This window comes from Caloenas nicobarica, chromosome 2 (genome assembly GCF_036013445.1).
Source record: "Caloenas nicobarica isolate bCalNic1 chromosome 2, bCalNic1.hap1, whole genome shotgun sequence".
In the NCBI taxonomy this organism is placed as follows: domain Eukaryota; kingdom Metazoa; phylum Chordata; class Aves; order Columbiformes; family Columbidae; genus Caloenas; species Caloenas nicobarica.
The window spans coordinates 77,576,710-77,601,038 of record NC_088246.1 but is presented as its reverse complement, the minus strand read 5'-3'; the positions used below and the strand labels follow the sequence as shown (position 1 = coordinate 77,601,038).

Here is a 24,329-nt window from a genome sequence, read left to right as displayed (position 1 = left end):
GCTGTGCTGCCATCTAACGAGACCTGGACAGACTGGAGAGTTGGGCAGGGAAAAATTTAATGAAATATAACAAGGGCAAGTGTGGAGTCTTGCATCTGGGCAGGAACAACTCCAGGTTCCAGTATAAGTTGGGGAAAGACCTGTTGGAGAGCAGTGTAGGGGAAAGGGACCTGGGGGTCCTGGTGGACAGCAGGATGACCATGAGCCAGCACTGTGCCCTTGTGGCCAGGAAAGCCAATGGCATCCTGGGGTGTATTAGAAGGGGGGTGGTTAGTAGGTCGAGAGAGGTTCTCCTTCCCCTCTACTCTGCCCTGGTGAGACCTCATCTGGAATATTGTGTCCAGTTCTGGGCCCCTCAGTTCAGGAAGGACAGGGAACTGCTGGAGAGGGTCCAGTGCAGGGCAACAAAGATGATGAAGGGAGTGGAGCATCTCCCTTATGAGGAAAGGCTGAGGGAGCTGGGTCTCTTTAGCTTGGAGAAGAGGAGACTGAGGGGTGACCTCATTAATGTTTATAAATACAAAAAGGGTGAGTGTCAGGAGGATGGAGCCAGGCTCTTCTCGGTGACAACCAATGGTAAGACAAGGGGCAATGGCTACAAAATGGAGCACAGGAGGTTCCATTTAAATTTGAGAAGAAACTTCTTCACAGTGAGGGTACCAGAGCACTGGAACAGGCTGCCCAGGGAGGTTGTGGAGTCTCCTTCTCTGGAGACATTCAAAACCCGTCTGGACGCCTTCCTGTGTAACCTCATCTAGGTGTTCCTGCTCTGGCAGGGGGATTGGACTAGATGATTTTTGAGGTCCCTTCCAATCCCTAACATTCTGTGATTCTGTGTGACTCCTCTCCTGGGGCCGCAGGTCCTGCCAGAAGCCTGGTCCAGCATGGGCTCTCCTGGTGTCACGGCTTCCTTTGGGCATCCACCTGCTCCGGTGTGGGGTCTATGGGCTGCAGGTAGAGATCTGGTCCACCACAGACCTCCATGGGCTCTAGGGTGATAGCTGGCCTTCCCATGGTCTGCACCGGAGGCTGCAGGGGAGCCTATTCTCCGGTGCTTGGAGTACCTTCTGCCCTACTTCTTCACTGACCTTGGTGTCTGCAGGGTTGTTTCTCTCATGTTTTCTCACTCCTTTCTCCCAGCTGCTACTGGGCAGCAGTTTTCACCCTTTATTAAATATGATATCAGTACTTCTATCACTGACTGGCTCAGCCTTGGCCAGTGATGGGTCTGTCCTGGAGCTGGTTGGAACTGGCTCTGCCTGACATGGAGGCAGCTTCTGATGTCTCCTCACAGCAGTCATCCCTGCAGCCCCAAAACCTTGCCACGTAAACCAAATACACTGGTGCGCAGAGAGGTTTTAATTCACAGGTTACCTGATACGAAGCCAGCAAACAGATAAACTTTCGCACTCAAATGTGAATCACACATAAAGGGTAGTGGACATATTAGTAAAAAGCTCTGTGAACATAACAGGAGTTCAGAAGACTACTGAGTAATCCAGTTTCATTTGGTAATCCAGTCCTCTATGGTTTTGGCAAGAGGAAAAGCCAGCACAGGTCACAGAAAATATGGTTCAGAGGCCAAGTGAGACAATCAGCATTGCCTGGATGGATAAAACAGGCAAAAGAGTTGACAGCATCCAGTGGCAGAAAGTCAGCATTTTTGCCTCAGTCAAGGTCCTCACTCCAAAAGTGTAATATTTGGGAGAAAACATGAAACACTTAAAGTAGTCACTTGCTTATCAAAGCTAACTCCTTTATTTTAAAATGAGAAATATATTGCAAGTGATTCAGTTAGCAGGTATGTGTCTATGCCAGTTTTTTGTAAAGATCACAATGACTTTGAAAAGGGGGTGTATGTGATACTGTCCAAAGGAAAGGGTACTGAGCAATGCAAACACTGCTCAGTCTTGTGTTTGTTTACAAATTTTTGCTTTGAGTTCAATGAAGCAAGTAATCTTTATCAACCATTTTAAGGACCGAAGTAACACTATTTTATATGTCTGAATTTTTTCACAGACCAAGACTAAACCAGTACAGATGATGTTTCTGAGAGATACATTTTTGATACTCCATGAAACGACCATGAAAATCAAAATCATTGAGCTGCCATATGTGGAAAATGAACTCAGCATGTTCGTCCTCCTACCAGATGACATCAATGATAACACTACTGGTCTAGAGCTGGTAAAACTGACCTACCATTTCACCACATACTCTATGAGACAGTAACAGAAACAGATGAAAGAGGAAGAATGAGCATCAAAATCACAGTAGAATAGGTTCTGATGCACGCATACTTTGTTTCATAAATGATAACACCATGATTTCTCATGCCGTTAGGATTCAGGGCATCTAACAACATTGCAAACATAGTATTTTACTTAGGGGTACACTGAAAAAGTATGTCCATACAACTGTCTTAGCCTACTTTGTGTCCCCTTTCCTATTGTTAGAATAGCATAAGGAAAGCAAGGACCAAATCCGAACCACTGTGCCCTAGAGTAATCTTCTTCTGAGGGCTGTATTAATTCATTTTTATGTCATTTGCAGTCTGAATTTGCACCTGATATTTTGTGGTGAGGCTTCTCAAACTAAGTGTTGACTACCCTGATCCAGAAGGTATCAAAAGCCATTCATGATCATGCCAGGATCAGTTCTAGATTCTAAACAGATCAGGGCAAAAATCTTTTTACTTGTACATGAGGTCCCATGCATTCCACTTATTTGCCACTACTGAAAAATCAACCATATGGACACATAGGTAGCGCCTATTAATATCATTATGAGTCACACATTGCAAAAAAGCAATACTCTTCACACCAGAAAAAAAAAAAAAAATAACTACTCTCACAGTTCTGGCCTAAACCTCACCACCTTTAAACAAATAGAGTGTAAGTCACTGACACTCTGATCTCACTCATTGCAGGTTGAAAGGGAGCTGACCTATGAGAAACTGGCTGAATGGACCAAATCAGCCAGCATGATGAAAGCTGAAGTGGATTTGTACCTGCCCAAGTTGAGGCTGGAAGAGAATTATGACCTTAAATCCACTTTGAGCAGCATGGGGATACAAAATGCTTTTGACCCCACTCAAGCTGATTTCACAGGCGTGTCAGCTAAGACGGATCTTTTTATCTCAAAAGTTATTCACCAAGCTTTTGTGGAGGTCAGTGAGGAAGGTACTGAGGCAGCAGCTGCCACAGGTGTCCTGGTGCTGAGATCAAAAGCACCCACAGTGACTTTTAAAGCTGACCACCCTTTCCTCTTCTTCATCAAACACAACAAATCTCAAACCATCCTCTTCTTTGGCAGACTCTGCTCAACATAGTCAGAGTTACTCCTTGCCTTGCAGACCAGGAGATACTCGCCTGCCAGCTCAGAGGCAAACAGCAAAACCTGAAACTCCTGCTGCAGCTGGGGGGAGTGTGACCCGAACCCTTTCCTCCATCTGACCACACACCCCAGGGCACAGCTCCTTCTGTGCTTCTCTCCTACCCCAAAGGGACAACCACGGCAGCGGGGTCCTGCATCTGTAGAGCAATCCTGGTCACCGTTCAGACCCCCTAAGGTAGCTCTGTCCCTTAACCACTACCACCTATGGCATTTCGAACCCTTCCCCTCACGGTGATGTGTACGAACGTACGCTGACACAGGCCTTCTCCTCACCCTCGTGACTAGAGCCCTGTATTCACATGTGGTCTTAGCACATAGTCCCACTCCGCAGCAGTTAGACCTTACTCCTGTTTAGCCCTTCTTTAGGTCCTTGCGCTACAAAACGTGGCAGACCGTCCCTGCCGAAGGCCTGTGGCCCTCGCCTTCCTTCCACATCCCAGCTCTGAGTATTCATCAGCTCCCAGTTTCAGCTTCACTGGCTTCACGCGCCGCGCTGCTGATTTCCTTAGAGAAAAACAAAACAGAAAGGAGAACCCCAAACGAAGAAAAAAACCACACGCACGAAACAAACAACAAAAACAAATCAAACCAAACAACAACAAAAACCAAAACCAACCAACGACGATGTGAACACACCAAAAAAAAATTTAAAAAAAAAAAAAAAATAGACCTCTGTGAGGGCTATTTACTGCACTCAGACCCTCAGACACGTGAGGACAGGCCAAAGTCCTTATGCTCTCCGGTTACAGCAACACCTCGCTTTCGTTCAAAACAACCCCCACTTCAAAAATAATTAATAAAAATAATAATATTAATAATGACCCCTCATGGACTGGCAGCGTATTCTCCCAGCTCTGCCACAAGAGGGAGGCAGGAGTGGAAAATCATCGGCTGCGGCGAGGTGAAGAGCACGAAGATTTATAGGGGGGACAGTAAGGGGAGCTGTGGGGGTCTTTGCCGCAACACGCAGACGGCAGCTGCGGCCGGGAACCACCGCGCCCGGCGCCGGCAGCCCGAGCCCCGGCTGCAGCGGGGCCGAGCGCCCGCCCTTTCCCCCGCCCCGGCAACGCTTCCGGGGAAAGGCAACGCCGGCGCCCCGGCAAGAGGGAGCGCGGAGCCCGTGGGGTGAGTGGCGTTTTCTACGGGAAACCTGCGCTTTGTGGGTTTTTATTCTTTGTTTGTTTTTAAAAAAGCAGAGGCTGCACGGCGTTGCTTTTTTCTTTTTTTTTCTTTTTTTTTCTTTATTTTCTTTTTTTCTTTTTTCTTTTTTTTTCTTTTTTTTTCTTTTCTTTTTTTTTTTTTTTTATTTTTCTCTTCCCCCTCCTCTTTCGCGACGTGCTTTCCGCTTCTTGTGAGCTGGAGTCGCGGCGGTGCGCGGGGGAGCTCTTTGCCGCGGGTAGGAGTGACGGGGCCGCCGCGCAGATGTTGCGCTTTAAAGTGATTCGCGGTGCCAAGCTCAGTCCGGGGGCGGGGGAGGGAGGGTCTTTGCGCTCTTTTCCTACTCCCCAGCCCTGGCGAGTGCCAAACTTTTGGCTTCTTGTGCCTGAACTTGGGGCGGGGGGGTCCTCCCTGCCCCTCTCCGCTGCTGCTGGAGCACACGGGGCCGAGAGCCGGCGGTGCTGGGCGGCCGGGGGGCCCCGCATCCCCCGCGTCCCGCCCGCTGCCCCGGGAGAGGTGCGATGCCCATTAGCCGGAGCTGTCGGAGGTTTTCCCCTGCCGAATGTTTTAACGCCCCTCCCAACTCTCCAAATCCTAAATGCCGCCCCGTTCCCTCCATAAAGCGTGTTTTGGTTCGGGGGGTGTGGGAAGAAGGACGTCTGTGCTTATAGGCGCAGCTTCCTCTGCGGAGATGGACACCGCCTGATGTTCCTCACTCCGAGTTCGTCCTCTGGCTGTGTTCAAAACAGTCGCCTTGTGACTCAGCCGAGGCGAGATGGGGAGACATCCGCACGTACTGGGTGCTAATCCGTGCTCTAGTCTGGGTGGGATGTCTCTTTTGGGCTGCAGGCAGGAGGAGAGCTGCACCCTGCTCCGGCCAGGTTCCCCCACGGTAGAACCGGTCGCTGGGAGACACGTATCAACTGTTGAATCTAGATACAGCCTTTGGGATGTCTTGTTTGCTCAGACAAGCCTTACTGCTTGTAAAGTCTGTCCTAAAGCATAGGCGTCTACCGCTGAGGATATATGCTTCAAATTCATAGTGAGAGAAATACACAGGGTCAGGGCATCCCGAAATCTCACCACCACTGACCTGCAGAGCCCATGGGGCAACTGGAGTGAGGAATGGGCAAACCCTCTCATCACTGAGGGTTTTGCAGCAAGCAGTTTGCAAATGACTGATAAGTACATGCTTGTATCCTACTTTTTTTGTTGTTCCTTCAAGTGCCATTGTTTTGTATCATCTCCAAAACCACTCTGATGAGAAGGGTATCAGTAGTTATGTTGCTGTTGCTGAGCTGCATAGAAAGCACGGATGATTGTACTGATAAAACTCCTAGACTTGTGTCTGAGCTGTTGAAATATTGCTCACAATTTGACTAAATGCGCTGATTTTTCAGGTAGGCAAATAGTGTGTATTTTGTGCCTGTAAGTCCTGAGCTGTCACAGAAGTCCTGCAAAAAATTCCTAGATAATACTGCTTGCTGCTACTACCATTACTGTGTGTTTTGACCTCCAGGGCAAAAAAACCTTATTGCTAGCAATCTGACAGGTATTTGGACAGTAGGAAAATTCTGGTCTTCATTGTTACTAACATGAACTGAAAATGCTAACTGCCTCCTAGTTATGCAGTGAAGTATGTTTAGTTAAATTGCTCATTTCAGATGGAATTGGAGGAGTGTTTCCATCAAATCTCACTTTTCTCCCATAACTGGAAAAAAACAAAACAAAACAACAAACAAAACAAAACACACAAAACCCCCAAACAAAACCACAAAACAAAAAAAACCAAAACCAAAACAAACCCAAAAAGAAACAAACAAAACCAGGAGAAAATTTACTACTATTTATTGCAAAGCTACTAGCAGATTTTCTTAGATGGAAAACTATATGTGCAGAAACTTGTTCTTTACCTGTATTTTTTTGAGAAAATGAATCAGTAAAATGAATTGGGTGTTGGGTTTGTATTTTGTAGCAACATTAACACTAGGCACTGCCTTAAGGGAATAACAAACCACAGAAATCTTAACTACCAGCAGATATCTTACAATGTCTGGTGATACTTATCTGTAGTGAACTCAGCATTGTAGTATTCATTGCTCCTTTTATGGGTGTGTGGACAAAATCTCAGGTTAGTTAACTACCGGCACAGCTGATGTATGTAGAGTATGACTGGGATCCTTAGATGTGTTGAAGTGTGCGTGTACCATAGTTATCTATAAGCAGGGGTGGTTTTTTTGAGTGTGTTTCCGTGTTGTAGGCAATAAAATGGAATTGAAAAGGACTTTGATTTTTCTCTTTGTACTACAGCAGGAAGTTACAGTAATCTGTCACGCTGACCAAATAACTTTTTTTCTTATATTTTTTAATCTTGTAGGTCTAGTAATTCTGCTGACTTCTACCAGACTGGCTGTTAGGTTTAAGACACAGCGTACACACATACAAGCTGAAGGTAATACTGAAGATTTATAGACTTAGAGAAGGTAAGAGTTTATAACTCTGGCATTCTCGTGCCTAACTTTTTGCTCTCGTATTCCTATGAAGGCAAATAATTGTCTTTGTGAAGTCAAAAGAGACTTGTTTTAATAAATCCTAAACAAAATACTGTTGTATATGATCACCTCAAAAGATGTAATATTATTTACCCAGTGAAGAGTCTAATGACACCAGTGGGAATTGCTCTCTGCTACAGGTATGGGATTGAAAAATCAAACAATAAATCCCTAAAATAACTCATGTGCATAGTATGGGATTTAAGATGCTTGTTCCTCCAAATGAGTTTTTCAGAGAGTTCATAATTTTCCAGCCTAATTATAACATTTGCTGCATAGTTTATGCTGGGAAATGTAAAAGACAGAAATAGCTTATCAATTTGTATTCTAATAAATTTGAGCTGTTCTTGTTTTATTTTTTATCTCCCAGGCTCTGAACCATGGATAACCTCTGTGCGGCAAATACTACTTTTGCAGTCGACCTCTTAAGAAAGCTGTGTGAGAACAAAAGCAGGCAGAATCTATTCTTTTCTCCTTTCAGTATTTCTTCTGCTTTGTCTATGATTTTACTGGGTTCAAAAAGTAACACCGAAGCCCAAATAGCAAAGGTATGTCTAAATAAACTTAATGTATTGAATTTGATGAGACCACATGAGCAACAAATCTGTCTGTGACCTGCAATTATGCTAAACTATTATTGTCATTCTGGTCTCAGAGGTCTTCTTTTGATATGTGTATAAGCAGTAACTGTTTTTATAGGGGAAGCTTCCTTTGGTGTGAAATTAAGTGGTTCCTGGGTTTCGTTCTGTAGGGTTTTTTTGTGATTTTGGTTTTTTTTTGAGATGGAGGAGGTCTTCCTTTAGTATGTCATTAAGAGGTACCTGGGATTTTTTTTTTGGTAGGTTTGTATTTGTATAAAATATTTTCTTGTACTATTTTATTTGGGCTTAATATCAGACTATGCATGTTTTGAAGATGTAGCCAAGCACACTTAAAAAAACCCAATAAAATCCATCCTGTATGCATGTCAAAATGGTAGCTGCACCTTGGTTTAATTTTTTATAAACTTGTGCAGGTGGCAAGTAGCATTTGGCATATTTCTTGCATATGCAATTGGCAGTATTAAATGTGTAGTCAGTCATTTTTGTTATTATGTTTGCCTCTTTTGCAAAGTGGAAGAGGAGCATAAGTGCATGTTTTGCTTTCATTTAAATCTATAAAAGTTTCTCAAAAATTATATTAAATTTATGTTATATTTTATTCTATTATATATATCATATTCTATTATTGCCATTCTTGGAGATATTAAAAAGCTGTCTGGACATAGGCCTGGGCCACCAGCTGTAGATGGCCCTGTTTGAGCAGAGTCATTGTACCAGGTGACCTCCAGAGGTCCCTTCCAATTTCAACCATTCTGTGATCCTCTAATGCTTGGCTTGAATGAAGAAAACTAAATCCTGCTGACTATTCTGCTACCTAATTTATTAGAATCATAACCTACAACATCTGGCTGGCCGCGTCGTATGTGACTTGCATGATAAGCCTCAGGTGGGAGGCATCAAGTCACAGTTTTGAAACCCAAAAGTCATTAAAAAAACAACTGTGCTGAAGCAAGTGTCTTTAGACAAGGAAAGGGCTCTGCTGAGGATGTTTGTCTTTCTACAGGTACTTTCTCTGAACAAAGCTGAGGATGCTCACAATGAGTATCAGTCACTTCTTTCTGAAATTAATGATTCAAACACCAAATATATACTGAGAACTGCTAACCGACTTTATGGAGAAAAGACATTTGAGTTTCTCTCGGTAAGTAACTGTTAAATTTGTGGCATTTTTAGTATAATGTACTTGCTACCTATCTCCTTTGGAGGTGAAAGGCAGGCTTTGGGTCTTTCCAAATTTTCTAGGCTGAGACCTACCAATGTGACAGATTGTGCCAAAGCCCGGTATCTGAACTCAGTGGAAGAGCTTCTTTTAGGTAGCCTGTGACCTGAATGCACAACTGGTGCAAAGCACTGTAAAATCTATCAGACTCTAAATCTGCAGGGTTCCATGATCCATTCATATTTTTGGCTGCGGCAGAAATGGTTGACATATCTTTTTTCCCTTGATAAAAAAGAATTACTGCTCTTCAGCATGGGCAGTATTTTGTAGTTTTTCTGTTATGTAAGTCATCCAGAGAACATACTGAGAGGAGTACATAACTTTTAAGATTTTCCTTATCAGAAGATCTAAATAAATAAAGATAATAGATTTTGTGTTATGCACATTCCTTTAGATTCTTCTCTAGAAGCAAGATGATGTAAGGCTTTCCCCCCATCCCCAGGAATGATTTACAGTGATTCTTCTTATGAATAATGCTGGTGTTTCATTTGTCTAGTAGATAAAAATTACATGGATTGTACTCTAAAACTTCACATCTGTGTAATAAAGTTCTAACTATATTAAATCAAAGATAAGGTATGTGTTTTCCTCTCTGAGAAAAATCAGTTTCCTCTCTGAACTAAAAGTTTTCTCTTAGTCTAGAAGGTTTAACAATGAAATTTATATAGTGAGAAGCTTACAAAATCACGTGGTCTCTCACTGAAGGCCCTCCCCCCAAACTAGCCACATCATATCTCAAATAATTTATGTAGAACTTTCTAGCATAGTAAACAAGCCATTTGACTTAATAATGATCAGTGGACAATTCCTAGTTCAAATAGGTGGTATAAAACCTAATAGGAATGCATCAGACAAAACTTTAATGGTTCTATGTGAAGCTGGGGCAGGAAAGTGGGCAGATTTTCTTGGTATATTTAAGAATCATCTGTGGCTGAATAGGAGTAAAATATATTGTTGCAAAGCTGTTCTGGATGTCCATGTTAGTCATTTATAGAGTCGAGTGAGAAATTCTACCATGCTGGACTAGAACAAACTGACTTCAGACATGCTTGGGAGGATTCCAGAAAACAAATAAATGCCTGGGTAGAGGAAAGGACTGAAGGTGAGTGCTTTGCAGAATGCCCTGTTGTATTTAATGGCAGACAGGGCTTGGGTAAACAGCTATTTCAAGATATAATACTGTGAATTTAAAAAAAAAACCAAACAAACATTGAGCTCTTGCTCTGTTTGGTATATAATTCTCTTATCTATTGTGTATTAATTACAGAGTAGATACTATATTAGATAATAATTAGATGTCGAGCTCTTAAAAAATGGGGTTTTTCTATGTATCATAAAGGTAAAATTCAGAACCTGTTGGCGGAGGGGATTCTTGATTCGCTGACCAGACTTGTGTTGGTGAATGCCATCTACTTCAAAGGCAACTGGGAAAAGCAGTTCAACAAAGAGAGAACAGCAGAAAGGCCATTTCAAATTAACAAGGTATGATGTGCTAAAACACCGACAAGACACTGTTACTCTAAAGCACTCAGAAATGAATACATTTAGCTCTGAAAGAAAAAAAAAAAAAGTCGTTTAAGCAGAATTACCTTGGATAGGCTGGATGAAATTCCTTATACCTCCTCCCTTTAATATGGACACTCTCTTTGTTTAGTTTCTGCTAAGTTACAGATAATTGCTAGAAACTTTAATATAACAATTAAGTATTTCTTTCATTCTGTCTCTTTTTTCCTTTACCCTTCTTGTTTGAGAGAGGTAGCCCTCTACATAGTTACAGACCTTAGAACTGAGAAGAAAACAGTTGAGTGAAGCAGTCAGGCTGTTTGAGAGTTACGAACAATTCCACAGCAGTCAGTGAACTTAATTATTTTAGCATGAAACTGGTATAGATACGAAGTATTCCTTTAGGTTTTAGGCTGAAAAGAGCACTTCTGCATGTGCAGAAACTTCTGAATGTAAGTCTTCTTCAATCAATTATTATTATTTTAAGATCAGAGTCTTTGGGATCCAGGTAACTATTAGAGAAAGTTACAAGATGTAAGGTTGGGAAATGCTGGCCTGGCTCAGCCAAGGAACTCGCTTTTACATATGTAAACAACTGCCCTGTAAAACTAAACAGTTTAAGTTTGTATTTTTGTCCTACTAATGATTAGCCACTGATGAGCTGCAGAAGTCTGTGAGTAGGCTCAAATGAGCAATTGGAAATCCAAGGTGTAACCTGAAGTTTTTAAGCTAGTTCTTTTACAACCTGTCCAGTAGCAACAAGTTACATTAACATCCCAGGAGTCTTTCCAGCATCCTGTGACATTATTTCTGTGACTCTTGCACTTATGACTCACTAGATAATTTTCATATGCTGCGTGGCCTTTTTTTTGCTTATCCATCCTTTACATGTGTCATTGGTGCTGCAAAATAATTTCTGTCATATTCTGTGGGCATTGTTTCAATGGGCTTTACCTGAAAAACAAAAAACTACTTGCATCACCATTATCTCATGAAGGTAAAGGAGAAAGCAATGAAACTCTTAAGTGAAAAGGAGGAAAATAATGATGTAAGCAATAGTAGCTGCTACTCCTTGTGAAAATGGAAGGAAATAGCAGAGAAGAAAATTGACAAGAAAAATCTTTCCTCTCCTTACTATCCATGTGACTTCTAAGAATTCAAAATAATGTGCTCACTTTCTTGGCATTTTTATAGAATCATAGAATATTTTAGTTGGAAAAGACCTTTAAGGTCGAGTCCAGCTGTTCCAAGTCCACCTCTAAATCATGTCCTCTAAGCACCACATCTACCTGTGTTTTAGACTCCATCAGGGATGGTGACTCCACCACTTCCCTGGGCAGCCTGTTCCAATGCCTGACAACCCTTTTCGGGAAGAAATTTTTCCTAATATCCAATCTGAACCTTCCCTGGCGCAACCCTTCTTTACAGAAAAAAAAAAGAGAGAGAGGCCATTTCCTCTCATCCAATACTTGCTACTTGGGAGAAGAGACCAACCCCCTCTATGCTACACCCTCCTTTCAGGTAGTTGCAGACAGCGATCAGGTCTCCCCTCAGCCTCCTTTTCTCCAGGCCAAACAGCCCCAGCTCCCTCAGCTGCTCCTCATTAGGCTTGTGCTCCAGGCCCCTCACCAGCCTCGTCGCCCTCCTCTGAACTCTCTCCAGCACATCAATGCCTTTATAATTTTAAAATATTTTAATTCCTCTTTGTTATATCACTTAGAGCTACATGGACTAAAAATGAAAATATCTAAATTGAAATTATGTTGTATTCATTTAAAGCAAGGAACACAAGCCCTGCTTCCTACCAGCTCTGTTTAGTACTTGTCGCTAGTTCTTAAGTGAGCAAATATTTGTCCTTGCCTCTTTGCCTTAAAGGAAACTTCACAGACATTTCCACATTAGTAATTAAAAATTTTAATCTCAGGGATTCTTACCTCTTAACTTCTTTCTTTATAAGAGACAGTGGTGGGGCTGTACTCTGTGATGTGCTTTGTTCTCTTCAGTCAAATTCTAAAAAGCCCCAAGTAACTGGATGCCTGCTTCGTATTTTGAGACCAGCATGCTAGCTCAGTACTAACTATTGAAATCTCTTCATTTTTAGAACGAGACCAAACCTGTGCAGATGATGTTCATGAAGGATAGTTTTAACATGACCTATATTGGGGACTTCCGGACCAAAATCCTTGAGCTCCCTTATGTCGGTAATGAACTCAGCATGATCATTCTGCTCCCTGATAAAATCCAGGATGGATCCACTGGCTTGGAAAGAGTAAGTTGTTGAGCTAAGTGCAAAGACAGCCTGTATCCTTCCAGGGAAGAGAGTTTGATACTGCATGTAGACCCACAGTTCAATTCCAAAGCTGTTATGTCATTGGTGCTCAACACCTGCTGAAATGTCCCACATCTCCCAGCCCCCAAAGCAGTTGGCATGCCTTATGCCACTACTAGTCAAGCTGTGTGCTGCCCCCTTGGCCAGAGGCTCTGGAAGATGACCTGACCTTCCTCAGAAGCAGAGTTTAGCTGTCGTTATGGCGAAGGCATAGCATGGTGAGCATCATATACAGTGAGAGAGGATTTGGGGGAGCTCCTAGGAGGTCTGTTCTGAACAGCTGGCAGATTTTCTCTGGTCCACCACCTGCAAACAGGCTCACGGGAAAGTGTAGGATCTCTTCTGTTGTGGAGATATTATACAAGTTTTGACTATTTTTTGCTCTGGACAAGGAATTTATTTGTAAGGCTTTCTAACACTGACTGCAAAGGGCATTGTGAGCAGAATTTTTCATCAGCCTGTCAACCTGAAGGAGGATCCTGTGGTTAAGAGACCGAAGAACTGGGATCAGATCCTTTGGGACCTTTTCATATCAGTTCTTCTATGTCTTTGCTTTCCATTTGAAAAACAAAACAAACAAAAAACCCCCAAAACACAAACCCGAAACAGCACTCCAACAACAACAGCAAAAAAGAAACCAAACAAAAACCAAAAAACAACAACAAAACCCCACAAAAAACAAACAAAACACCACCACCAAAAAACCAAAATCAATCTAACTTTTTATAAAAGTAAAGAAGTAAGCTTTATGTGGGACTGATCCTTATTGTACCTACCTAAAAGCATATAGGATTGATCTCGGCTGGAGCTATAGTCTCTAGTGAGAAGTATAACTTGCACTTTTGGCTTGAGGCACTAAATCCTGGGAAAAAAAATACATATTATGCGCTATGTAGACAAACACAATAATTGCCACTTTTGGCTATATGAAACTGACTTTCTTTTCATTTTAATTATGTAACTTTTGGTTTTTCTTTAGCTCGAAAGAGAACTTACATATGAGAGGCTGATAGATTGGATCAATCCTGAAATGATGGACTGTACAGAGGTGAAGGTGTCTTTACCCAGATTTAAACTGGAAGAAGATTATGATCTGAAACCCCTTCTGAGCAGCATGGGAATGCCTGATGCATTTGACTTAGAGAAGGCAGACTTCTCGGGAATCTCAGCTGGCAAAGAGCTGGTGCTCTCTGAAGTGGTTCACAAGAGCTTTGTGGAAGTCAACGAAGAAGGCACCGAAGCGGCAGCTGCCACAGCAGGGGTGATGATGCTGCGCTGTGCAATGATCGTTCCAGATTTCACAGCTGATCATCCCTTCCTGTTCTTCATCCGGCACAACAAAACTTCCAGCATTTTGTTCTGTGGCAGATTTTGCTCTCCTTAAAAAGGAGATGTCTTGGCAGAAGAGCCACCATTACACAATAACATTCTTTTTCTTTAGATTAGGGCTACTCTTTTTGCACTAATTGTCTCTTTCAACTGTGGCTGAATCCACTTCTGTGGCCTTCATCTCAGGCTTGAATAGAATAACAGAACCACTTAGACACAGCCACTGCCATTTACAACTCTCTTGCCCTGTGCACCTTAGTGCAGAGGTCTCTGACTTCTTGCTGGCAAAAGAAACAACCCACTTCTTCAGTGAATGCTTTATCTGTCCTTGTAGTCTGCATTGCACGTCACTTTTTGTGGCCACGAGGCAGCAAGTCAGGCAGTGACTTCTCATAGGGAAGGAAGAAGTTAATTTTGTTTCCGACAAGGCTGGAGTACATCTTTAGTTACCTTTTTTGTTCTTCCAGGCTCATCTATTTAATGTCTTAATAACATTCCCTAGAGATGAAAGGAGGCTTTGTCAGCCTGTTCCAAGTGTTGCTAAGCATCCTGACTAGACAGTATTTTTTGGATAACAACTGGACAAGCACTTAGGCAAAAATAGGAATAAAAGTACATCTTTGTACCAAATATCCTTATATGGTATTCAGGTGGTGAAGATCATTGTTTTGTCACCACAGGACACCTGGTTTTATTACCTATCACCTACCTTATTAGTCTTCTAACAAAGAATGTAATGAAAAAGCATATGGTACCTATGGAATATTTAAATGACAAAGCTTTAAGTTTTTGCTATTGTTGTGTTTTTCCTATTCATAGTTTCTGAAACAGTTTAACTGTATAATACCAAAGACATAGCTGAAATAGCTTTCTGATTATAATGGTTCGTTTTGCTGTTTCTGTTCCTGAAATAATAAAAGAACTGTATGTGCTATGGGCCTCTGTTTCTTTTTTTCAACCATAAATTATGTATATTTTTATCTGTAGTATGAAGAAAACAACTTTTTTTTTGACAGAGTACAACCAGCTTCTCTGTAGCTTGTTTGTAATTCACTGTTCAACATGAGATTTTTCTGAATACTGCGAAGCTGTGGTGCTTACTTGGGTTACCATGAAGTTTGAGGTTTTGTAGCAAAGAGCCTTTACAGTGAAGGGGTGCTGAGCCAAGCATTTGTTTTTGGGCAGAACTCTGTGCACAACTCCAAGTCAAAGCTCAGTGGTCATCATCCAAATGGTGCCAGATTGTGCTGGGCTTAACTCGGTGCATCGCAACTCAGCCATCTCAGGTGAAGAAAATAAAATCATTATATGAGGGGATGGGGAAACCCACCCACCAGTTTAGTCACCTTTAATTCCAGTTAAAGAGCCAGTGCTCTACACACAAAGGCAGAACGGGTGGGGTGTGATCGTGGTGATGGGCTGATGGAGAAAAAGCAGGGGGTTAAACCAAAGAGAACTCCCTATGCAGTTACTTTCTGTACATTTAAAAAAAAAAAAAAGATAACTGTGCCCTAGAAGTTGAGTGTAAATAGAGCAGCATGATGGGAAGACGGAGACGTGCTACCCTGGGCAGCCCCCATCAGCTTGTTCCACGGGGCAAAAAAACCAACCCAACCTTGTACCGCTTGTGCAGGAGGGCGTGTTGGTTTTGTTCGTTTGTTTGTTAAACTGACGCGAGGGCACTGCGGACTTCACGACACGACCAATATGATCATCATGAGCCTATTTATTGCTGGTTACACTGATGTATTTATACATTCTTAACACCATTATGTATTACATCTATGTTATAACTTCAACAATGGTTGTCTATTGCATAGACAATTACTTTCTGTTACATAGAGAAAGAAGAGCATTGATCAGTTATTATTATCTATGACGAGAAAGCAGAATCTTATCCTTTTGGCAAAAGCAAGCGGCAACGGTCTTATCCATTTGGCAGAAGCAAATGGTTCAGGATGCGACTTGCAGTTACACAGTTGTAGTTACACAGAACTGCGTGCTTTCCTCCCTGCACCTGCATCTGGGAGTTTCTCTCCTCCTGCTGTTTCTACATGCCTGACTTACAATACACAATGACTATCTTTGAAACACCGGGTTGTTGACATTCAGACGACCGAAGTCCTGTAAAAACTCATCAACGTTAAACCACGCTCCTGCGGCTCCCTCCTCCCCTTGGCGGGGAGGACCAGACCTCCCCCGCTGCGGGCGCGGCCGCCCGCCCATCGTCCCGTCCCGGCGCGGCGGGGATCGGCGGCTCCCGCAGCCCCTCTCCGGCCAGGTAGGCAGCGAAGCGGCTCTCGGCTGTGCCGGGGCTCTGCAGGGCGGGAGAGGGTTCGGGGGACCCGTGCCCGCGGGTGATTTGTAGAGGAACAGGGCGGTAACGGGGCAAAAAGCGGAATTTTTAATTCCCCTCTCTACCCGCCTCGTCCCGTCCCCCGCGGCGGGGTCTGTGCAGGGCGGCTCTGGGGCAGCCTTGGGGTGGGGGCTGTAAAACCCCCGATTCCAGTGAAACGCTTGCACAGTGGGGTGGGGTAAGTAGATGAAAGTGAAAGTACACTTTAGTGTGTGGGTTTGTTTGTTTTGGGGGGGCGTTGCGTGTAGGGGTTGGGGGGGTCTTTTGGTTTGTTTGTTTGTGGGTTTTGGTTGGTTGGTTTTGGTTTGGGATTTTTTTTTAGCATGGACCGAGATAAAAGGTCCCCGCAAAGATGCAGGACGTTTATCCATCTGCTGGTGAAAGCCGCTAGTGTCATTTCGCAGTTCCTGTAGCAGAACTGTGCTGGAAACACCCAAACTGTGCTAGAAATACCCCAGTTCCTCCACATAGTTGGGCCTGGACAGCACTTGTACCAAACAGTACTACTAGGCTGCTGCCCTGGTTGCTGGGGGCAGATACACAAATGCTTTTGTCTAAAATGAAACTGCTTGAGAAAACAAGCTAGAAACAGCCAAATGCAGAAGTTGTGCTGCAAGCAAGCAAAAAGAAGCAGGAATCTGAGCTGGGAGGGCAGGAAGATTTTACAGCATCAAGCAGTACTACTTTTGGGTAGGTTTTTGAACCTGACCCACCTTTCAGCCCACCTCACTCCAAGTGCCTCCTAGGGATCATCCCACCAAAATGAAACACAGCTCTGCCTGCACAGTGTAAGCCCTGAAACTTCGGGTTTTTTTCTGTGCTTTGCTTCTTGCTTTCTCTAGCCGGTACATCACCCTGAGCTACTGAACCCCCTGGCTCTCTGCCCGTGGGTTTAAGGCCACCCAGCCCTGTTGGGACTTAGGTGTGTTTGTACCTGGATGCAGTGTGAAGGTAGCTGACTTGCTCTCTGCAGGACCCGCTGCTGAAAATAGTGGTGATTTGCACTGCTGAACATAAGTGTATAATTCAGTCTTTGGCAGGATTGACGCCTTTTTTGTGGCATGGTTTGTGCCATGAAGACGGGCAACTTGCTGGAAGGTGTCTACGTCTCCTTCAGCAGTTGCTGTGAATGCTCGCTGTGCAGGATTCGGGCAGAAGACTTGGGGGAAAACTGCATCACTGAGCTCTCTGGGGTGTGCTGGGTCTGTGAAAGACTTTAATTTGCAATCCTGCCTCTCCATTTCAAGGTAGAAGGCAAGGAACTTTTAAAAATAATGTCTTTAAAGTTGGTGTGATAGGGAAGGTTGGGATATACAATTTAAGTGGAAAAAAAAATCGACTTTTCCAATGTGACTGATTTTTTTTTTTTTTTGAAAATGTACTCACAATGAAATTCTTGTTTCTGTACCCAGCCGCAAACAGATTAATCCAGTCTTTGTGAGTCACACAAATTAGATTAGATTTTTGAAGAGTGTTTCCCAGAGTCTTTACTGACTTTTATTTTTCAGCTATAACCATGGAGAATCTGCGTAATGCCAACAGCAGATTTGCACTCGATCTGCTCAGAAGGTTTAATGAGACCAACCCAACGGGAAACATTTTCTTCTCCCCTGTCAGTGTCTCTGCTGCTCTGGCCATGGTCCTTTTAGGGGCCAAAGGTAATACAGAGGCCCAGGTGCTGAAGGTTGGTAAAAAAAAAAAATATATATATATATATAACTTTTTATTTACATTAAAAATTGTTGTGTTTTAGAGGAGGGAAAATGGAAGGAGGGTGTTATTTTTATGTGGTCAGGACAAGATTTCTCTCATGCTCACTGAGTCTTCCTTAAGGTCTTTTCTGCAGTTACCTTCTGCCTGCCCAGCTCCAGAGCCCTCTTTCCCTATTTGCTATGGCCCTTGTTTCTCACTTAATTTCACTTGTTAATTCTTGAAGTAGGAAACTAATTTAATTAATCAGTCTCCATTTAAATTGACTGGAGTTTCCGGCAGCAAGGCCTTATCAGTTTTCATTATATGTTTCGACAAAGAACTATTGCTTTGTAATATAAGGTTGCAAATGGTATGCTTATTACTGATAACACTGTGTATTTTGTAAGAAACACAAAAATAATACGTAGTTTTGTATTTAGAGCATAACTACTGTGATAATACATGATGATGCTACTTAAGTATCAGTATTGTAGTAACAGCTAGGCACTTGGGCTCCTCAGAGGAGCTAATCCCACATGCTTACTCTTACCATAGACTTAGGTAGAATATTTAAAAAAACCCCTCAATATAAATTGTAAAAATGGTCAGGTAGGAGTGTGCCAGTTTCCCCTGAGGCCTCCTGCATGGAAGGGACTTGGTCGTTATTATTTCTCCTCCTTTGTTAGGCTAATACCTGCTAGCGCAGAAGGGTGTATGAGACTTCTCATTGCAGTCGTCATCCTGTATTTGCCTATGAATAATTTCACCTTTGTATTTTGGACTTTAGGAGGAACTCTTTTACACTGTTGAGTGGTGCAGTGCTGACTAAGACAATAAAATTATTTTCTCACTACTTGTACAAACAGACTTTGAACATGTATTTCATGTAATCAAACTGACAGCCCCGCCTAGGATAAACCTACAGACAGCAGAAATCAAGCAAAAGGAAAAATGTGTTTCAGCACAGTCACCTTCAATAATGCATGTTCCTGTACCACAATGCTTTACTTATGAAACCATAGCTAATTAAGGAGGCAGTGATCACTAACTGTCCAGGGCTGTTTGCAAGCATATAGAAATTAGTTTCTGTGATCATAATCCTATTGTAAATTGCCTATGTGATGTTTTTGCTCAGCTATTCATATGTACAACACAGCTTGCATTAATGTGGGCAGCAAGGCCTGACCAAAAATACAGTGCGATAAAACAAGGGCTTTCCTTTGAATCCAGTGGCTGTTTCGCAGCGGTCTTCCCTACTGAGATGATTTAAGTTTTAATGTGAATGTCCTTGCTTTGGTCTAGTTTTCCCTGTCAGTGATGTCTGGCAGCTCCTGCTGTCATATCTGTAAGCCTTGGCTAGCCAGCTTCCCTCTGGGGAAGCAGGTACTGGGAAAAAGAAAGTGCAGTGATGCATTTGATTTTTAAGATGATATAGTTTATATAAATGTATAAGCAGTTATATTTTCATAAAACCATAAAAGATAATTGTTCTTAGTTTTCTTAAGAACTCACCTTCCTTGAGTGCTCCGATAAGCCCAGTGTTAGTTTTGATTGTATGTTCTGAAAAGCAAGACCCCAGGCAAGAAGCCTAAAGTATCTCTATGGCATCATCTCTCTTTTCAACTCCCCACCTGGGAACGAGTCCTTGTGCCCAGAGGTCCATGGAGGGGCGGCATGCAGATACCATGTGGACAGGACCCTGGGTTATGAACAACACAAGCTTCAGCTCTGACTACGTATAAACCAGGAGCTTAATACAAGCAGCTGACATGGGCAGTGTACCACCAAGAAACAGTTTTGTTCCTTTTTTGAGGTTTATAGAAGTCTCTGAGCAGCTTCCAGCCTCTTCTCTTTCTTCAAACTACCTACCTGCTGGATCAGACCCACCCTATAGATAGATAATGCATGTTCTTTAAAGACAGTATTAGCAGCGGCTAGTTCACCTCTTTTATTTCAGACGCTTCATTTTGATGAAGTTGAAGATATTCATTCAAGATTTCAGACTCTGACTACAGATATAAACAGAAGCAATGCTCCCTATCTCTTACGGCTCGCCAATCGGCTTTTTGTAGAGAAGTCCTACAGCTTTTTGCCGGTATGTTGGTGCAGATCATGATGGTGCTGTAGAACCTGGTGGGAAAATGAAGCTACCTGGTTATTTATGAAGTAGAAATATTTCTAGACGTATTTCTAAATGTCACTGTGCAGTTGACAGAAGTGGTGCATACATGCATATGCATTTCCATGTAGGCATCTGTGCATCTCACCTAAAGGATGTTACACAGCAAATCCTTTTCATTGCTTATTTGGTTCTGCTGCTCTTGGGCTCAAGAGAAAAATCACTTGTCTAGGTTCTTAGTTTACAGTAACTATCATAAAATCCCACTCTGTTGCAACCAGCTTTTTAGGATGCAACCAGCTCTGCCTGTTGCAATCACCTTTTTAGGATGCAACCAGCTCTGTGGTTGTTGCAACCAGCTTTTTAGTATTTTCATTGGTCTAGTACCACTATCACTTAAATATTTTTGAAAACACTGTATTTATTTGGGAGGGGAAGCCCAACCTGTCTAAGCAACATGATATTTACTCTTCACCAGTGAATTACACCCTTGTGTGTACTTAGGTTGCTATTTTTATCCCTTTTCAGCTCTTTCAGAGAGTTTTGTTTTATCCTAGCTGTGTTTGAACCTGTTTCAGGAGAGTGGCAGGTAAATATTGCAACACCTGCAGTAAGCACCCCACCAGCTGTATACGCGGCAGATGTACTATGAGGCTTAATCTGATGGGGGGGGGAAAACAACCCAACTCCAGAAACCCCGCAGGCAGTGTGCTGCTAGAGCCTCACCTCAGAGTAGGTAATAATCTGTTTGACATGTCCCTTGGCTACAACATAAAGAGATGTTTTCTTATCTGCATGCAATGAAAGCTATTCTTATCACTCCGAAATCTAGGATTTCCTGACTAATACTCAGAAATTATACGGAGCTGATATGGCAGCACTTGGTTTTCTTCAGGCTCCTGATGAAGCCAGGAAAGAAATTAACCACTGGGTAGAGGAAAAAACTGAAGGTAAACTACTTTGGTTAATGAAGTAACTTCGGGAGCAGGAATAGGCTTCATTTTCTGCTGCATTTAGAACAGTTTAATTTTGCCCTGGGATATTCAATTGATGCACTGACAAAACCAGAAAATGCTTAAGCAAGATATTTATACAGTTCCATATCTTCAATTACATTTCCTTTCTCTTGTGTTCAGGCCAATGAGTGCAGGAGAGATGCCTAAACATAGATTTATACTAATGAGTTGGAGAATTTGTTTTAGACAGTCCCAGTCCATATCATATATATATTTTTCTAAATCCAGTAATCCTAACTGTGGGAGTTTTCTAGTTCTTGTATGATGAGTCATACGTGACAGTTTAAGCTAAAATATTACATTTTGGATATACAGTAATTTCATGCAAGTTATAGTATTGTGCACTATTAAAAAGTATGGTGAACTAAAAAGACGGGTACTCAAACACTTTATTACAGGAATGGACTAAGGTTTTTACATTCGTAATATTTCTGTGGCATCAGTTTCTTCATGTATGTTTTATATGCCATTGATTTTGTTGTGACTTTTTTTTTCTGCCCCCTCTGAAGGTAAAATCCCTAACCTGCTATCTGAAGGCTCAGTTGATAACATGACGAGGCTTGTACTGGTGAATGCTATTTATTTCAAAGGGAACTGGGCAGAGAAATTTAAAGAAGCCAACACCACTGAGATGCCATTTCGGTTAAATAAGGTAATACAGATACATCTTGGCAGTATATATCTAAAAAAAGAGGTCAAACGATATAGGTGAAGCTTTGCTTACAGATAATAATAATAATAATAATATAATAAAGTGTTTCATGAATGTTTTAAGTTCACACGAAAGAGGTTTTTATGGATTTTACTATTTTTCTGTATTCAGCAAGCCATTTGTTGTCTCGCTTACTGCAACACTATCAGAGAAAATTCTTATGTCTAGATTAGGACCCTGCCTGTGCCCAGCAGAGCTTGTCTGCTCGCAGGTCCAGCTGCTGTGAACTGTGCCTGTTGGTGATGCTAGGTGAGCAGTATTAAAATGGTTGCACATTTTGGTTAGGCACATTTCCCTGTTCTGCATTCTGCTTATGTTAACAGCTGTACAAGATACTGTATATGGCCATCTGCTTTACGCTGAACAGAGCTGATCTTTGTTGACTTCTCATGGTGTAATTTTGGGGGTTAGCACAATATAAAGGTAGAGCAACTTGAAGGAATCATTTCTGTTTCTGCGAGGACTGTGCTATAGAAGCCAAAGGAGAAATGAGTATAACACAAACTCATTATGTCTTCAGAATAAACTGTTATTAAACAGGCAGTCAGGCATCTGACAAAGGCGGTTTTATAATCACCTGATATGGTGGCAGAAGAGTTTTGGCATGAAAGCAATTTTTAAATTAATTGTTTTCTATCAGTTTTTTAAATTAGTGTTTGCTTGACTGTTACATTTGGTGCCTTTTATCCATCCAGAATGAAAGAAAGATGGTGAAAATGATGTATCAGAAAAACAAATTTCGTTTTGGGTATATCCCTGAAGCGAAGATCCGTGTTTTAGAGCTGCCTTATGATGGAAGAGAACTTAGTATGATCATCCTGTTACCTGATGACATTGAAGATGACTCCACTGGACTGCAGAAGGTGACCCATCTAAGCTAATGCAGTTATTTAATGGATAAGTTCAGCCGTTCAAAATTGCAGCCTTAATGAACTCATGTTCTCAGAGCCCCATATCTGTCAAGCATGTTTTTTTAGGCCATACTCTACTAGCACTGCAGTAAAGAATAGGTGCACATGCTGCTTCAGGAAGAAGAGTTGTGTTCTGGTTTTGTAGCTTGTGTTCCTGTGTCCTTTGGCTTGCTGAACTGAACCATGAGGGAGATGGCAAAAAAATTATCTATGAGAATAAACTTGCTTCGTTTATTTTTGTGGAGTGTTGGTTTTTTTTTTTAATGGCAGAACTTTTCTTTCATTACCTTTGAAAGTCTTTATTTTCTTAGCCTTAGTGAGACTGTTTTCCATTAAATGACCAGGAACACATCAGCTTCTTTGAGGTCTCTGATGATTATTTTTGTTACTTTTAAAAATTATGTAACTCCATTTTAGATTAAACAGTAAGAATGACTTGGTTTAGTTGCTGTCAGTTTGTGTTTTTCCCTTCTGTACATTGCAGCAAGAAGCAAATGTCTGCATTACTTTGTAAAGTAAAAAATGCACTGACTCCACTTAATAGCATTTGGGTATGGTTATTTTTGTATAGTTGCTTTAGAGTTGTATAATACTTTGTAAAGCCTTGTAAATGTTACGGAAAATGAAATATTTCTACACTGGTGATATGTAATGATCTCTGTCTTTTTAATTCTAGCTGGAGAAGCAGCTTACTTTAGAGAAGCTCCAGGAATGGACATGTGCAGAGCACCTATATTCCACTGATGTTCATGTGCGTTTGCCAAAGTTTAAGCTAGAAGAAAGCTATGACCTTAAATCAGATTTAGCTGCTATGGGCTTGTTGGATGTATTTGACAGCGGCAAGGCTGACTTGTCGGGAATGTCAGGGGCACGTGACCTCTTCCTCTCTAAAATTGTCCACAAGGCTTTTGTAGAAGTGAATGAGGAAGGCACGGAAGCAGCAGCTGCCACTGCCGGCATTGCTATGCTCTGCATGGTGATAGAAGAGGATTTCAATGCTGACCATCCTTTCCTTTTCTTTATTCGCCACAACCCAACGCAAAGCATACTGTTCTTCGGCAAATATGCTTCTCCATAAAAGAGAACTTGGCATTTTCAGACCAGTTCCTGCTGTAGTCAGTGAAATCTTTGCTCCTGAATGAGTTGGATTTTGATGTAGAAAGTTAGTGCTCTGGTCTTGAGTTCCTCATAACTTTGGTTGAGATTCTGCCTTTACCATTGAAACAATCCCAAAGAAACTGAGGAGTAATTTATTTTTCTTTCTTGAGATTGACATCATCTTCAATAAATAGGAAAATCTTAACTGTGGGCAGAAGAAATCCTTTGAAATTGGACTAGGAACAGAAATACTCTTGGAAGAAACTTTTGTCTTTTAAACCACAGGATCATCCTTCAAGTATACTTTCTCTTTGTTGACAGCCTCCTCTTGTAATAA

General features: G+C 42.0%; 2 protein-coding genes across 3 annotated transcripts in view; both read left to right on the top strand.

The window, feature by feature from the left end:
* Positions 1-23,972, top strand: part of LOC135985009 (uncharacterized) — a 31,044-nt gene extending 7,072 nt beyond the window's left edge. Inside the window, exons 6-15 of the mRNA XM_065627931.1 lie at positions 2,020-2,187; positions 2,930-3,330; positions 4,249-4,521; positions 16,275-16,369; positions 17,953-18,128; positions 20,094-20,231; positions 21,088-21,205; positions 21,781-21,923; positions 22,679-22,846; positions 23,571-23,972. Of these exons, the coding sequence (XP_065484003.1) occupies positions 2,020-2,187; positions 2,930-3,330; positions 4,249-4,521; positions 16,275-16,369; positions 17,953-18,128; positions 20,094-20,231; positions 21,088-21,205; positions 21,781-21,923; positions 22,679-22,846; positions 23,571-23,972 (2,082 nt within the window). The remainder of the gene's footprint in view (positions 1-2,019; positions 2,188-2,929; positions 3,331-4,248; positions 4,522-16,274; positions 16,370-17,952; positions 18,129-20,093; positions 20,232-21,087; positions 21,206-21,780; positions 21,924-22,678; positions 22,847-23,570) is intronic.
* Positions 4,380-15,013, top strand: LOC135986002 (serpin B6-like). Of its 2 annotated transcripts, none has more exons than XM_065629736.1 (8): positions 4,380-4,521; positions 6,932-7,037; positions 7,477-7,654; positions 8,712-8,849; positions 9,912-10,029; positions 10,267-10,409; positions 12,532-12,699; positions 13,739-15,013. In XM_065629736.1, exons 3-8 carry the CDS (start codon positions 7,487-7,489, stop codon positions 14,141-14,143), a joined length of 1,140 nt encoding a protein of 379 aa, XP_065485808.1. In that variant the 5' UTR covers positions 4,380-4,521; positions 6,932-7,037; positions 7,477-7,486; the 3' UTR covers positions 14,144-15,013. The 2 variants fall into 2 exon arrangements, with proteins under 2 accessions (XP_065485808.1, XP_065485809.1); XM_065629737.1 differs by lacking the exon at positions 4,380-4,521 and adding an exon at positions 4,771-4,792.
* Positions 23,973-24,329: the final 357 nt, after the last annotated feature.

What these genes read in the sequence shown, in the direction of transcription:
- LOC135986002 (XM_065629736.1), top strand. Translation starts at nt 7,487, where the DNA reads ATGGATAACCTCTGTGCGGCAAATACTACTTTTGCAGTCGACCTCTTA. An exon ending in CCGAAGCCCAAATAGCAAAG is followed by an intron (nt 7,655 to 8,711) that starts GTATGTCTAAAT and finishes GTCTTTCTACAG; the next exon opens with GTACTTTCTCTGAACAAAGC. An exon ending in GGCCATTTCAAATTAACAAG is followed by an intron (nt 10,410 to 12,531) that starts GTATGATGTGCT and finishes CTTCATTTTTAG; the next exon opens with AACGAGACCAAACCTGTGCA.